The sequence below is a fragment of the Salvelinus alpinus genome, chromosome 24 (genome assembly GCF_045679555.1).
Source record: "Salvelinus alpinus chromosome 24, SLU_Salpinus.1, whole genome shotgun sequence".
In the NCBI taxonomy this organism is placed as follows: Eukaryota; Metazoa; Chordata; class Actinopteri; order Salmoniformes; family Salmonidae; genus Salvelinus; species Salvelinus alpinus.
Genome location: NC_092109.1, coordinates 1,675,323 through 1,691,084, shown reverse-complemented (window position 1 = coordinate 1,691,084; position 15,762 = coordinate 1,675,323). Strand labels below are relative to the sequence as shown.

The 15,762-nt window shown below is 42.7% G+C and overlaps 1 protein-coding gene across 4 annotated transcripts in view; it reads right to left on the bottom strand.

The window, feature by feature from the left end:
* The window catches only part of LOC139551998 (protein zer-1 homolog), a 62,057-nt gene that overhangs the window by 26,740 nt on the left and 19,555 nt on the right, over positions 1-15,762 (bottom strand). For all 4 annotated transcript variants that reach the window (XM_071363337.1, XM_071363338.1, XM_071363339.1 and 1 more), the window contains 2 exons: positions 3,867-4,312; positions 3,325-3,492 (listed from right to left, as the gene is read on the bottom strand). In XM_071363337.1, coding sequence (XP_071219438.1) covers positions 3,325-3,492; positions 3,867-4,312 — 614 coding nt within the window. The remainder of the gene's footprint in view (positions 1-3,324; positions 3,493-3,866; positions 4,313-15,762) is intronic.

The following is a 15,762-nucleotide window of genomic DNA, read 5'->3' as shown; positions in this document are numbered from 1 at the left end:
AATATGTATTTATATTAGCTAACCACAATAGCCAAACACACAACGGCATCTTTTCACCATGTTTCCACCGCATAGGTAGCTTTCACAAAACCCACAAATAGAGATAAAATGAATCACTAACCTTGAACAACTTCATCAGATGACAGTCTTATAACATCATGTTATACAATACATTTATGTTTTGTTCGAAAATGTGCATATTTATAGCTACAAATCCTGGTTTTACATTGCAGCCACCATCACAAATAGCACCAAAGCAGCCAGAATAATTACAGAGAGCAACGTGAAATACATAAATACTCATCATAAAACATTTATGAAAAATACATGGTGTACAGCAAATGAAAGATAAACATCTTGTGAATCCAGCCAATATTTCCGATTTTTTAAGTGTTTTACAGCGAAAACACAATATATATTTCTATTAGCTCACTACAATAGCCAAACACACAAAAACATTTATTCACCGCCAACATAGCTTTCGCAAAAACCAGCAATAGATATAAAATTAATCACTAACCTTTGGACAACTTCATCAGATGACAGTCTTATAACATCATGTTATACAATACATTTATGTTTTGTTCAAAAATGTGCATATTTAGAGCTGCAAATCGTGGTTATACATTGTGAATACGTAGCAACAATTCACCAGAATGTCCGGAGATATTTTGGACACTCACCTAATCTAACCAAAGAACTAATCATAAACTTTACATAAAAATACTTGTATGGCAAATGAAAGATACACTGGTTCTTAATGCAACCGCTGTGTTAGTTTTTTTTAAATAACTTTACTACAGCATACAGTATTATTGTGAGACAGCGCTCACCTATTCTCCGCCGTGTTGGAGTCAACATATTACACAGAAATACGAAATAACATCATAAATGTTGTCTTACTTTTGCTGATCTTCCATCAGAATGTTGTGCAAGGAGTCCTAGGTCCAGAATAAATCATTGTTTGGTTTTAGAATGTCCATTTCTTCTGTCGAATTAGCAACTTTGGCTAGCATTGTGGAGCGCACGTGTCCTTCATCTCTTGGCGCATGGAACGAAAAATTCCAAAATACCCAATAAACTTCGAATAAACTGGTCAAACTCGGTTGAAAATCCATCTTTATGATGTTATTATCATATGTATCAAATAAAATGAGAGCCGGAGCAATTCGTAGTGTATACCGAACGCTTTTCAGAAGACAATGTGAGGTTCCCCTGCGCGCCGTCGAAAACTGACAAAAGACCGGACCTGCCACTCCAAAAGCTCTTATTCGGCCTCACATCAAGCTAGACACCCCATTCAACCTTCTACTGCCTGTTGACATCTAGTGGAAGGCGTATGAAGTGCATACAGATCGATAAAAAAAAGCCAGTTGAATAGGCAGGCCCTGACACAGAGCCTCGTTTTCAGATTTTTCATTTCCTGTTATTAAGTATGCTGCCAAATGAGTTCTGTTTTACTCACAGATTTAATTCAAACAGTTTTAGAAACTGCCAAGTGTTTTCTATCCAATAGTAATAATAATATAATATGCATATTGTATGATCTAGAACAGAGTACGAGGCCGTTTAATTCGGGCACGATTTTTTCCAAAGTGAAAACAGCGCCCCCCTATTCACAAGAAGTTAATAAATAAATGATTTAAGACAATTGATGTATGGATGACTCATAGTGAAGACTGGGTTCTTGCAGATAACCAACAATTTACGACGTTTGGAATGAGACTAACGTGAGGTAAAGTAAATAATTCATTAATTAAGAAGACTAATTGATCAGATATGAAAATATCTGAAAAGATATATTAGGAAAATTATAACTTTAATCTGAATATTTTCCTTGGTGCCCCGACTTCCTAGTTAATTACAGTTACATGATTAATCAGTTTAATCGCGTAATAATAATTACAGAGAATCTTTGATAAAACTAAGTCTTCAGTTAATGATAGTAAAGACAAGACAAACTGCACATTTTGACACCCCATTTGACACCCAGACAAACTGCACAAACTGACACTAGCAGCTTACAGACGGTAGGCAATTAATGTGTCAGTTATGAAAACTTAGGACACTAAAGAGGCCTTTCTACTGACTCTGAAAATCACCAAAAGAAAGATGCCCAGGGTCCCTGCTCATCTGTGTGAACGTGCTTTAGGCATGCTGCAAGGAGACATGAGTACTGTAGATGTGGCCAAGGCAATAAATTGCAATGTCCGTACTGTGAGACGCCTAAGACAGCGCTACAGGGAGACAGGACGGACAACTGCTCGTCCTTGCAGTGGCAGACCAGGTGTAACAACACCTGCACAGGATCGGTACATCCTAACACCACACCTGCAGAACAGGTACAGGATGGCAACAACAACTGCCCTAGTTGCACCAGGAACGCACAATCCCTCCATCAGTGCTTAGACTGTCCGCAATAGGCTGAGAGAGGCTGGACTGAGGGCTTGTAGGCCTGTTATAAGGCAGGTCCTCACCAGACATCACCAGCAACAACATTGCCTATGGGCACAAACCCACCGTCGCTGGACCAGACAGGACTGGCAAAAAGTGCTCTTTACTGACGAGTCGCGGTTTTGTCTCAGCAGGGGTGATGGTCGGATTCGCGTTTATCGTCGAAGGAATGAGCGTTATACCGAGGGTCTGTCATGGTCTGGGGCAATGTGTCACAGCATCCTCAGACTGAGCTTGTTGTCATTGCAGGCAATCTCAAAGCTGTGCATTACAGGGAAGACATCCTCCCCCCTCATGTGGTACCCTTCCTGCAGGCTCATCCTGACATGACCCTCCAGCATGACAATGCCACCAGCCATACTGCTCGTTCTGTGTTTGATTTCCTGCAAGACAGGAATGTCAGTGTTCTGCCATGGCCAGCGAAGAGCCCGGATCTAAATCCCATTGAGCACGTCTGGGACCTGTTGGATCGGAGGGGGAGGGCTAGGGCCATTCCCCCCAGAAATGTCCGGGAACGTGCAGGTGCCTTGGTGGAAGAGTGGGGTAACATCTCACAACAAGAACTGGCAAATCTGGTGCAGTCCATGAGGAGGAGATGTACTGCAGTACTTAATGCAGCTGGCGGCCACACCAGATACTGACTGTTACTTTTGATTTTGACACCCCCCATTTGTTCAAGGACACATTATTCCATTTCTGTTAGTCACATGTCTGTGGAACTTGTTCAGTTTATGTCTCAGTTGTTGAATCTTGTTATGTTCATACAAATATTTACACATGTTAAGTTTGCTGAAAATAAACGCAGTTGACAGTGAGAGGACGTTTCTTTTTTTGTTGAGTTTACAAGCTAGTGTCATAGAAGCAGCTCACCTTGGACGTCCCATGGCCTCCTCGAAGTGTGGGACTGTGCAGTTGTCCAGCATGATATGACCTGAGATGTCCAGTGACACCAGGTTGACTAGGCCCTGCACAATGGCCGTCAGGATCTTACGGGTCATCTTGCACTTGGAGGTGCGCTCTCTGGAGATATCCAGGTGCCTAGGGAACATAGAAAGAAGGGTACAAAAAAATGTAACAAGTGTACTGCACAACGAGTGATGTTTGCTTGATTTAGATAATTCAATTTGAGAAGCTGAGAGTTCAAGATAATAAATTCATCATCATGATGAACAGTTCTTGTTGATTAATTATTGCTCAAAACCCTACATCTATAATCATCACCTAGCCATGGTCTAGGATTTAAAACAAACAATGACACACACAGTATCCTGCAGCATATCTTGAACTCTCAACTTGAACTCTCTAAATCAAGCAAATTCTGATGGATATTCCAGAACCAAGGTGCCCAAAAAAGAAACAATTTTGAGGCAGTTATCAAGATTAAACCCTTTACCTCACCCTTCCCAGCTCACCTGAGGTGTCCCAGCTCCACCACCGTGTTGATTAGCTCCTCGGAGAGGTCCACATTGTAGAGCACTAGCGAGGCCAGCCTCTCCTTCCAGTGGGCCAGGAAGGCAGCCTTGGGTAGCGGCACCCCGGACAGGTCTAGAGAGGTGAGGGCCGGCAGGGGCTTGAGCAGAGCCTCAGCGTCCACCTCCTCAGGCAGACCCCCGAGGTTGAGCAGCCGCAGCCGGTTGAAGCCCTGGAAGCTGAAGTCTGTGTCCAGTGCCTGTCTGGAGGCCGGCCTATCTTCCTCCTCTTCTTCGTCGCATGCCAGTGGGGCACCACCCTTGCGATAGAAGATGCGGCTGCAGCCGAACAGGCTGAGGGAGACCAGGGTCTGGCGGAATCTAGTTAAAGTCCTGAGGCTGTGAGCTGATAGGTTGTTGCAGTAGGTGAGGTGGAGCTCTATCAAGTCCTGGTTGGGGCGAAGAGTGGCTGTGTTAGTTCAAAACAAACGTTGAATGTCACTGTTTCATTGCTTAGCCTATGTTTCCTGAATTGGTCATGTAGAAAGGCAACATTGACCTGTTTTGGTAACACTTTACCTAAAGCCTGCAGGTATAATTCTTTATACAGTGCCTTCGGAAAGTATTCAGACCACTTTACTTTCCCCACATTGTTATGTTACAGCTTTATTCTAAAATGGATTAAATAAAAAAAATGTGTCATCAATTTACACACAATATCCCATAATGACAAAGTGAAAACAGGTTTAGACATTTTTTGCAAATGTATTAAAAATAAAAACAGAAATACCTTATTTACATAAGTATTCAGACCCTTAGCTATGAGACTCGAAATTGAGCTCAGGTGCATCCAATTTCCATTGATCATCCTTGAGATGTTTCTACAAATTGATTGGAGTCCAAATGTGGTAAATTCAAATGATTGGACCATGATTTGGAAAGGCACACACCTGTCTATATAAGGTCCCACAGTTGGCAGCGCATGTCAGAGCAAAAACCAAGCCATGAGATCAAAGGAATTGTGAGTAGAGCTCTGAGACAGGATTGTGTCGAGGCACAGATCTGAGGAATGGTACCAATAATGTCTGCAGCACTGAAGGTCCCCAAGAACACAGTGGCCTCCATCATTCTTAAATGGAAGAAGTTTGGAACCACCAAGACTCTTCCTGGCACTGGCCACCCGGGCCAAACTGAGCAATCGGGGGAGAAGGACCTTGGTCAGGGAGGTGACCAAGAACCCAATGGTCACTAACAGAGCTCCAGAGTTCCTCTGTGGAGATGCGAAAACCTTCCGGAAGGACAACCATCTCTGCAGCCCTCCACCAATCAGGTCTTTATGGTAGAGTGGCCAGGTGGAAGCCACTCCTCAGTAAAAGGTACTGTACATGACAGCCTGTTTGGAGTTTGCCAAAGGCACCTAAAGAATCTCAGACAACGAGAAACAAGATTCTCTGGTCTGATGAAACCAAGATTGAAGTCTTTGGCCTGAATGCCATGCGCCACGTCTGGAGGAAACCTGGCCCCATCCCTACGGTAAAGCATGATGGTGGCAGACTAGTCAGGATCGAGGCAAAGATGAACGGAGCAAAGTACAAAGAGATCCTTGATTAAAACCTGCTCCAGAGCGCTCAGGACCTCAGACTTGGGCAAAGGTTCGCCTTCCAAAAGGAGAACGACCATAACCACACAGCCAAGACAATGCAGGTGTGGCTTCGGGACAAGTCTCTGAATATCCTTGAGAAGGCCAGCCAGAGCCCGGACTTGAAGCCGATCGAACATCTCTGGAGAGACCTGAAAATAGCTGTGCAGTGTCGCTCCCCATCTAAACTGACAGAGCTTGAGAGGATCTGCAGAGAAGAATGAGAGGAACTCCCCAAATACAGGTGCTTGTAGCGTCATACCAAAGAAGACTCAAGGCTGTAATCGCTGCCAATGGTGCTTTAACAAAGTAGTGAGTAAAGGCTCTGAATACTTATGTAAATATGGCATTTCAGGATCATAAATATAAGTTAACAATAAGATGATAAGGGAGGTCATGCATGCTCATGACAAGTCTTATAATACATTATAACTGCATCATACCATACACTGGTGAAGGGCCAATTGACCTTTTATGAGTACCTGTGATTGTGTGCGTGAGCGAGTGACACACACAGCTTATAACCCAGGCAGTGTGTGTGTACCTTTTAAAATGGTTGTGAGTGTATATAAATGGCCTAACCCCACTTGATCCCTCACGAAGATCTGAAAGGCCCAGAATGGTTGAATTATATGGCCGCAATTTGATTGGTTTAACTATATAGGGGCAATTTGAAAATGGGCTTACATATGACCTTTTTGAGTTGCTTTATGTTATGAATTTCCCTTCTGCTGGTGGGGTGTACTGTACAAGACAAAACCCTTTGGTATCAATTATCAAGTCTAGCCTCACAGTACCAGGTGAACTAACGCTGTCGGACATTAAGGGGTTTGTGAACCGAGACCTTTCCAGCCTTGACCCTGCTCATCCCCTAATAGTTGTGCTACTGTCAATGTAAGCAGTGGAAACACTACTCCATTAGCCTGTTAACACCTGTAGCTGAAATAAAGACAACAGTGGAAAAAGAGACAGGATTCACCTAACCGAAGGGGTTCCAGCATTAATTCCAGCAACATTGCAAACTGTTTTAGAGACTGATGGTCCGGGTCTGTTAGTGCTCCAGTCCTCCATATCATAATTAGCAACAGCAGACATGAAAAGCATGTTATGTCCCGCAGAAGTGCAGCAAAGTACCCTCATTTATGTTTCTGTAACTCCCCTGAATGTCTGTCAATCCAGGAATACCTCTGTCAATCCAGCAGCTAGTGGTTCTCTCAACAAGTGCTTTTAGTTCTATTGTGAATTTCACAAATATGGAGACTAGCTAGGTTTTCAAATCACGTAGAGGGCTTGGGCTGTTGAACGTAAACGTGCAACGCTTGATGTCAAAGATGGACCTTCTTGATGTCTGGATGCATGATGTGGCATCATGATCTATAAGTGTTACTATCCCCAAAAAGTGTTTGGTTATACACATGTGTTTGTAGCGGGGATTTCCCACCTCCCTGCTGCAATAACAGATGCTGTTGATAATATTTCAAACCTTTGTCATCTGAATTAATTATTTTTAGGAGATTTTAACCTGGATTTTTTTTACCTCGGCCTCTGATCATTTGAAGAATATTTGTTCGTCTTGGCTTTAACCTGACTTAGATGAATGTAAGAAACCCATCAAAACTCCTCACTAATTTTGACAAACAAGTACTTATTTGCCTCCACAAGTACTTATTGAGTGGTGTCTTTGCTAATGACATCAGTGATCACTGTCCTATTGTATGTATTCAAGATACCAAACAGAAAAACATTGTTCCTCACATAATGTTTTCATTTTTTATTGCTCTGAGCTTTCCTTTATCAGCTGCATGCCGGACTCTGAATTGGCTCTAGAACTTAATCTATTTTGATCTCTGGCAGACAAACACACCCCCTTTAAACACCTTCGAGTTAAAAATAGAACAATTCATTGGTTCTCTATAGAACTTTCAGATCTCATTAGGATGCTAAAAATCAGGCCTGGGCCAAGGCTAGAAAAACTGACTCGATAGCTGATTGGCAGTGTTTCAGGCAATTGAGAAATAGATGTACTTCCTCATTTGAGAAAAGTGATCCGTCTAAATTTGGGAAAACAGTTAACGCATGTGGCGTGGAAATGCCTTTCCTGACTAAGCAAGTTGTGTCAGACTCTCGCATCATTACTGAGAAAAATTAGATGTGATGCTTTTAGTCAACAGCCAGAAGATGACTGGCCACCCCTCATAGCCTGGTTCCTCTCTAGGTTTCTTCCTAGGTTTTGGCCTTTCTAGGGAGTTTTTCCTAGCCACCATGCTTCTACACCTGCATTGCTTGCTGTTTGGGGTTTTAGGCTGTGTTTCTGTACAGCACTTTGAGATATCAGCTGATGTAAGAAGGGCTATATAAATACATTTGATTTGATTTATCTCTGCAGGCTTTTTATTTGATCCTTTCATGCTGCAGCTTTCTGCTCCCCTGATTGTAGACTCATTGACATTTTTTTTTATCTAAACAATAATCTTGGGTACTTTCCCCATGGTTTGAAAGGCAGACCATGTCCTCCCTCTCCACAAAGGTGGTGACCCCTCCGACCTAAATAATTATCGCCCTACCTCAAAATTATCTTGGCTAGCAATGTTTTTAAATCATGAATCAACTGTCAGCTGAGATCCTTCCTAGCCACGAGATGTATTCTAAGTGTTATTAAACCAGTCTGGTTTCAGACCAGGTCATAGCACCATCTATGTTACAACCTTGGGTGTTAAATTATGTGGTAAAGGGTATGGATCGGAGGAAGCAATGTGCTGCTCTGTTTATTGACTTATTGAAAGCTTTTGATATTGTTGACCACTATATTGATTCAAAGATTGTCTGCAATCAGTATGGATCAGAAAATGACTTGACAGACAGGACACAATGTGTTTTTGTGGTGGTGTTAAGTCAGGTTTTGACATTACAAAAGGTGTCCCACAGGGATCGATTTTAGGTCCTGTACTTTTTTCGGTTTATATAAACACACCATTTGTTTTGTTTTTTTACATACACCTGTATGCAGATGACACTGCTGTGCATGCTATTGCCGCCATGGTTGACCAGGCTCTTTTGGAGATTTAATCTGCCTTCATTGTTTTGCAGAAAGCCTTTGTTGAACTAAAATTGGTACTTAATGCAAGTAAAACCCAGTATATGTAACGTTGTGCGCTGAGAGTCAGGAAACAAGTTCAGGGAGAGTGTTTTAATAAAATAAATGGAACATTATACAAAACAAGAAACACTAAGAGCACACAGACATGAAACTGAAACAGAAGCAATGGCGCCTGGGTAAGGAACCATAGGGAGTAACATATATAGGGAAGGTAATCAGGGAAGTGATGGAGTCCAGGTGAGTCTGATGACGCGCAGGTGCGCGTAACGATGGTGACAGGTGTGCGCCATAACGAGCAGCCTAGAGGCCATAAAAATGTATTTGGTGATTTATGCCCTCATTGATCGTGTCCCCGCTTATTAATATCTAGACATCTGGATTAACAAAAACGTATCTTTAAAAAATGTATGTTGATGAGTTAGTCAAGAAATTAAGAATTGAAATGGGCTTATTTTAGAGGAATAGGCCATGTCTTTCATTAAATAGCAGGAAACAAAATCATGCAGTTGACATTCATAGCGGTTATAGACTATGGGGATATTGTCTATATGAATGCAGCTGCCACTGTACTGAAGCCATTGGACGCAGTTTATAATAGCACTCTACGCTTTATTATGGCCGATAGGTTCAGTACACATCACCGCATTCAGAAAGTAGGCTGGCCCTCTTAGAAGTGTTGTAGATGGATGCATTGCGCTCATTTTTTTTGTATAAAGCCCTCCTGCAGAAACTTCCGCCGTACCTTACTTCATTATTAATTTATAGACTTATGAGATAGCCATCCCTGAGACCGGGTCGGGTAACTGGAGATCCCTTCTATCTCCACCGAGTTGGGTAGATCTGCTTAAAAAGAAGTTGCACCTTACATGCGGCATGATCGCCAATGCGCTTTACAATTGGAGGAACTGGTGCCTCTAGGGCATTTCAGATAGCTGGGATCTTTTTTACTAAAGAATGTGTCCTTTTTATGATTGTGTTTTGCTTTTCATGCATTGTTGTTTATATAGATGTATATACACATTAAAATGCACATATATGGATGTGTGGTTTAATGTGTATATTTTATTTTATGGCATCAAATCAGCCTCGAAAGTCCACCGAAGCGAGATGGCGCTGTCGAGCAAGATGAAGGATCATTGAGCAAGCAAACACTGTTGAGAAAGCGCAGCGGATGGGTACCGCAAGCAGAGGATGAGTGCAACGAGCGCACAGACCAGGCAAATGTAAACATTTTAAAACATTACAATACATTCATGACATAATTCACAACACACTAAATGTGTGCCCTCAGACACATACTCCACTACCGTATATCTACAACACAAAATCCTTGTGTACGTGTGTATAGTGCATATATTGTATGTGTAAGCATGTGTCTGTGCCTATGTTTGTGTTGCTTCACAGTCCCCGCTGTTCCATAAGGTGTATTTGTATCTGTTTTTTAAAATCTGATTCTGCTGCTTGCATCAGTTACCTGATGTGGAATAGAGTTCCATGTAGTCATGGCTCTATGTAGTACTGTGCGCCTCCCATAGTCTGTTCTGGACTTGGGGACTGTGAAGAGACCTCTGGTGGCATGTCTTGTGGGGTATGCATGGAAGTTTAAACAAGACAGCTCGGTGCATTCAGCATGTCAATACCTCTCACAAATACAAGTAGTGATGAAGTCAATCTCTCCTCCACTTTGAGCCAGGAGAGATTGACATGCATATTATTCACTTTTGCTGTCTGTGTTCATCAAAGGGGCAGCCGTGCCGCACTGTTCTGAGCCAATCGCAATTTTTGTAAGTCCCTCTTTTTGGCACCTGACCACACGACTGATAGTCCAGGTGCGACAAATAGTCCAGGTGTGACCCATCTTAGCTACTGTTATATCAATATGTTTTGACTATGATAGTTTAAAATCCAGGGTTATACCAAGCAGTTTAGTCACCTCAACGTGCTCAATTTCCACATAATTTATTACAAAATGTAGTTGGGGTTTGTTGAAAGATTTGTCCAAAAATACAATTCTCTTTGTTAAGTGTTGCAGTCATTTCAGTTGCTGTAGTAGCTGAAGTGTAAATCAAATCAAATTGTATTTGTCACATGCGCTGAATACAACAGGTAGACCTTACAGTGAAATGTTTACAAGCCCTTAACCAACAACGCAGTTTTAAGAAAATACCAACAAAAATAAGTAAGAGATAAGAATAACAAATAATTCAAGAGCAGCAGTAAACAACAATAGCAGGGCTATATACAGGGTGTTACGGTACAGAGTCAATGTGGAGGCTATATACAGGGTGTTACGGTACAGAGTCAATGTGGAGGTTATATACAGGGTGTTACGGTACAGAGTCAATGTGGAGGCTATATACAGGGTGTTACGGTACAGAGTCAATGTGGAGGCTATATACAGGGTGTTACGGTACAGAGTCAATGTGGAGGCTATATACAGGGGGTACCGGTACAGAGTCAATGTGGAGGCTATATACAGGGGGTACCGGTACAGAGTCAATGTGGAGGCTATATACAGGGGGTACCGGTACAGAGTCAATGTGGAGGCTATATACAGGGGGTACCGGTACAGAGTCAATGTGGAGGCTATATACAGGGTGTTATGGTACAGAGTCAATGTGGAGGCTATATACAGGGGGTACCGGTACAGAGTCAATGTGGAGGCTATATACAGGGTGTTACGGTACAGAGTCAATGTGGAGGTTATATACATGGTGTTACGGTACAGAGTCAATGTGGAGGCTATATACAGGGGGTACCGGTACAGAGTCAATGTGGAGGCTATATACAGGGGGTACCGGTACAGAGTCAATGTGGAGGCTATATACAGGGTGTTACGGTACAGAGTCAATGTGGAGGTTATATACATGGTGTTACGGTACAGAGTCAATGTGGAGGCTATATACAGGGGGTACCGGTACAGAGTCAATGTGGAGGCTATATACAGGGGGTACCGGTACAGAGTCAATGTGGAGGCTATATACAGGGGGTACCGGTACAGAGTCAATGTGGAGGCTATATACAGGGGGTACCGGTACAGAGTCAATGTGGAGGCTATATACAGGGGTTAACAGAACAGAGTCAATGTGCGGGAGCACTGGTGTCGAAGTAATTGAGGTAATATGTACATGTAGGTAGAGTTATTAAAGTGACTATGCATAGATAATAACAGAGAGTAGCAGCAGTGTAGAAGGCGGGGGGGGGGGGACAATGCAAATAGCTGTTCAGGAGTCTTATGGCTTGGGGGTAGAAGCTGTTTAGAAGCGTCTTGGACCTAGACTTGGCGCTCCGGTACCGGGAACAGGTTTTTTTCTTCTAGTTAGGCTGTATTGACCTCTGGCTCCCTCTTTAGTAATTTGTGTCTTAATTTTTAAATCTCAGTGCTTAACAAAACAAAAATCTGACAAGCTCAGTAGCCTACATATAGTTGATTTTATTAAAACATAAAACATGTCTATATATGAAAAGAAATTGACCAATCCATTTTTGTTGGGGACAACCCTAATCACCACACCGGCTGCCAATCATGTCACCCGACACTCACTTGGAGCTATTCAGTGTTGTTGTTTATGTATGTAGCTAGTTGGCTAAGCTGTAGCATTAGCAAGGTCTTTCAAAAGGAGACAACTCATAAATGCGGCAATTCGGGAGATTCTGACAGTGAGGAGTTGCCCCCCAAGCTTGTGGCCATTGAGCATCCTGAATCTGAGGACCCATAGCCCACTGACAAAGTCCCAGGTCCCTCTGAAGATGCTGGTGGTGATGTAGGCAGATCAACAGTCGGTAAAGTACAGTAGGTTGGCGGTAGCTGGAAGACCTCTAGCCATTTCATCCCTCCTGGCCCTGCTGTTGGCTTTGATGAGTCCCAGTCTGGAGTTCAAAGCCCCCTTTTTTGTAATTGGACAGACAGTTCACATAAATTAAATACAGTTCCATTATGCAATTATATTGACAATATCTTATCCACTTCCCCACTCCCAAATCATCCTCTCCACTCCCTACTCCCTCTCCAAACAGTATGTTGCTAGCATACAAAAGCTGTCTTCGATCTTCGGGCACAAAATATGTCCAGTTCCACTTATGATGTTGGCAAGTTATGTTCAATACTGTGTGTGTGTGTGTGTGTGGTTTCTGAAAGTACAGAATCAAAGAGGACTTATTAGCAATTAGAATACAATATCAGGATATAGCAATAAAACAATACTACAAGTAACATAATAATTGAAGAGCTCCACAAGGGGGCAGGGCAGAGCTATGTAGGCCAAATACAGGACAATGCAATGGTCAAGATAAGGCCAGCCTGGGCAGCTTCAGGATACAACACAAGCTAATACTTATTTGATGCTATTAGCATGAACATTGTTTTACAGAACTAATAGAAAAGCGTAACTACATAAGCGCAATTGAGTATAACACCATAGAGGTTATGAAATCAGTACCTTGTGTGGCCGCGGTTATAAAGGAACACACCGAATGCGTTATGTTCCACACATAAATACGGTGTGCTACAGTAGCAATTACATAACACGATATACAGAAAGTGGATAACAAGGTTATAATGCACTTACTTTGACACGAACGCACACAGGAATTATTAGTAAGGAAAACAACAATGAGGCAATGCGGGCACCAGGGGGAAAACGTTTGGGCAGGTACTGTTCTGACTGGAGATGTGCAAATGTCTGCATACAGTCAATTAATTCTAACATCACACGCATTAGAATCCTCACTCTGGGGGGACCGTTAGAGACATTTGGAATAGAGAACGACCGATAAATTGGCCAAGCCAATATATCAAGCCGATATTGGCCTTTTCTAGTCTATCGGCTTAGCCGATAGCAGCTTCTTTGCTCTGTAGAGGGACTATCGGCTAAGCCGCCACTCAATCCCTGAGCCACAAGCACTGCACAAGATCTTCATCAGCAGAGGCAAGCTAGCTCATTCTCCAACAGAAAGGAGCAGTATTGAGAAATGGATGAATTGACAGTGACCTAAATCAAACTCCTGTTGAAAATATTAGTTTAGTTTTTCACTAATAATAAGGCTTGTGTCGACGTCCCGGGACATGCATGCAATAAGCAAGCCAGCTAAGCAGATAGCTATGTGACCAGTTAGTAAAGATTACAATAACTAACCCTTTAATCTGTTGTGTTAGCTAGCTAGCTGGCTAGATAAACATGGTACTAAGATATTAGATAGGAGCTGATTGCCAACTTTTGGTTCTACCAGATGTACGATGAGAAGGTTCTAGCTAGTGTATCCCTCTGTCCTTGGACTCCTGTTGGATGTAGTTGATCCGTTTATCAGGTCCCAAGCTCTCATGACTGTTATGATTATTTATTTACAAGTTACTTACAATTATCTTTTTGCTTTAGGGCCATCTGTACCTGATAAAGCAGATCTAGTCTCACGTGCAGAAGTAAGTCGTCTGGCGCGAGAGACTCATTGGGAGGAAGAGACTAAGGCGCCAACATAGTTAGCTAACTAGCTAGCTAGCTGATTATCATTTTGAACACTGTCTGTGTGGGTGGACCATTTCAGTTTGTCCATGATGTATACACCGAGGAACTTAAAACTTTCCACCTTCTCCATTACTGTCCAGTCAATGTGGATGGGGTGCTCCCTCTGCTGTTTCCTGAAGTCCACGATCACCTCCTTTGTCTTGTTGACGTTGAGTGAGAGGTTATTTTTCGGGCCCTTGGAGTGTGGTGTCAGGACAATAGCATCTCACTCAAAGTCAACAAAACAAAGGAGATGATCGTGGACCTCAGGAAATAGCAGGGGGAGCACCCCCCTATCCACATCGACAAACTGAAATGGTCCACCCACACAGACAGCGTGGTGAAGAAGACGCAACAGCGCCTCTTCAACCTCAGGAGGCTGAACAAATTTGGCTTGTCACCAAAACACTCACAAACTTTTACTGATCACAATCGAGAGCATCCTGTCGGGCTGTATCACCGCCTGGTACGGCAACTGCACCGCACTCAACCGCAAGGCTCTCCAGAGGGTAGTGAGGTCTGCACAACGCATCACCGGGGACAAACTACCTGCCCTCCAGGACACCTACAGCACCCGATGTCGCAGGAAGGCCAAAAAGATCATCAAGGACAACAATCACCCGAGCCACTGCCTGTTCACCCCGCTACCATTCAGAAGGCGAGGTCAGTACAGGTGCATCAAAGCTGCGACCGAGAGACTGAAAAACAGCTTCTATCTCAAGGCCATCAGACTGTTAAACAGCCATCAGTAACATAGAGAGGCTGCTGCCTACAAACAGACTTGAAATCATTGGCCACTTTAATAAATGGATCACTAGTCACTTTAATAATGTTTACATATCTTGCATTACTCATCTCATATGTACATATCGTATTTTATACCATCTATTGCATCTTGCCTATGCTGCTCTGTCATTGCTCATCCATATATTTATATGTATATATTATTTTTCCATTCCTTTACTTAGATTTGTGTGTATAAGGTAGTTGTTGTGGTATTGTTAGATTACATGTTAGATATTGCTGCACTGTCGGAACTAGAAGCACAAGCATTTCGCTACACTCACAATAACATCTGCTAACCATGTGTATGTGACCAATAACATTTTATTTGGGATTTGATTTAAATGTACATGGAGAGCTAACAATATGCATGTTAATCTCTCCTGGCTCAAAGTAGTAGAGAGATTGACTTAATCACTAATTCCGGACTTGTCTCCGTTCTGTCTGTTGTTACTTGGCTATCTGCCAAGCTTTTCGTTTTTGACTTTTAATACATTTACCTACATCTCTGTTTTTCATCGCTAAACTTTTTTCATTCAACTTTCTCACCCCGGACGCTTTATCTGGGCTCCCAAGTGGTGCAGCGGTCTAAGGCACTGCATCTCTGCTAGAGGCGTCACTACAGACCCTGGTTCGATTCCAGGCTGTATCACAACTCGCCATGATTGGGAGTCCCATAGGGCGGCACACAATTGGCCCAGCGTCGTCCGGGTTAGGGTTTGGCCGGGGTAGGCCGTCATTGTAAATAAGAATGTGTTCTTAAACTGACTTTCCTAGTTAAATAAAGGTTAAATAAATACATCTGGACATGGTTCGACAGGACCTCCACCACCCAAAAAAGCTAAGTAGTAACATTAACACTTCGCCATCAAATAATAG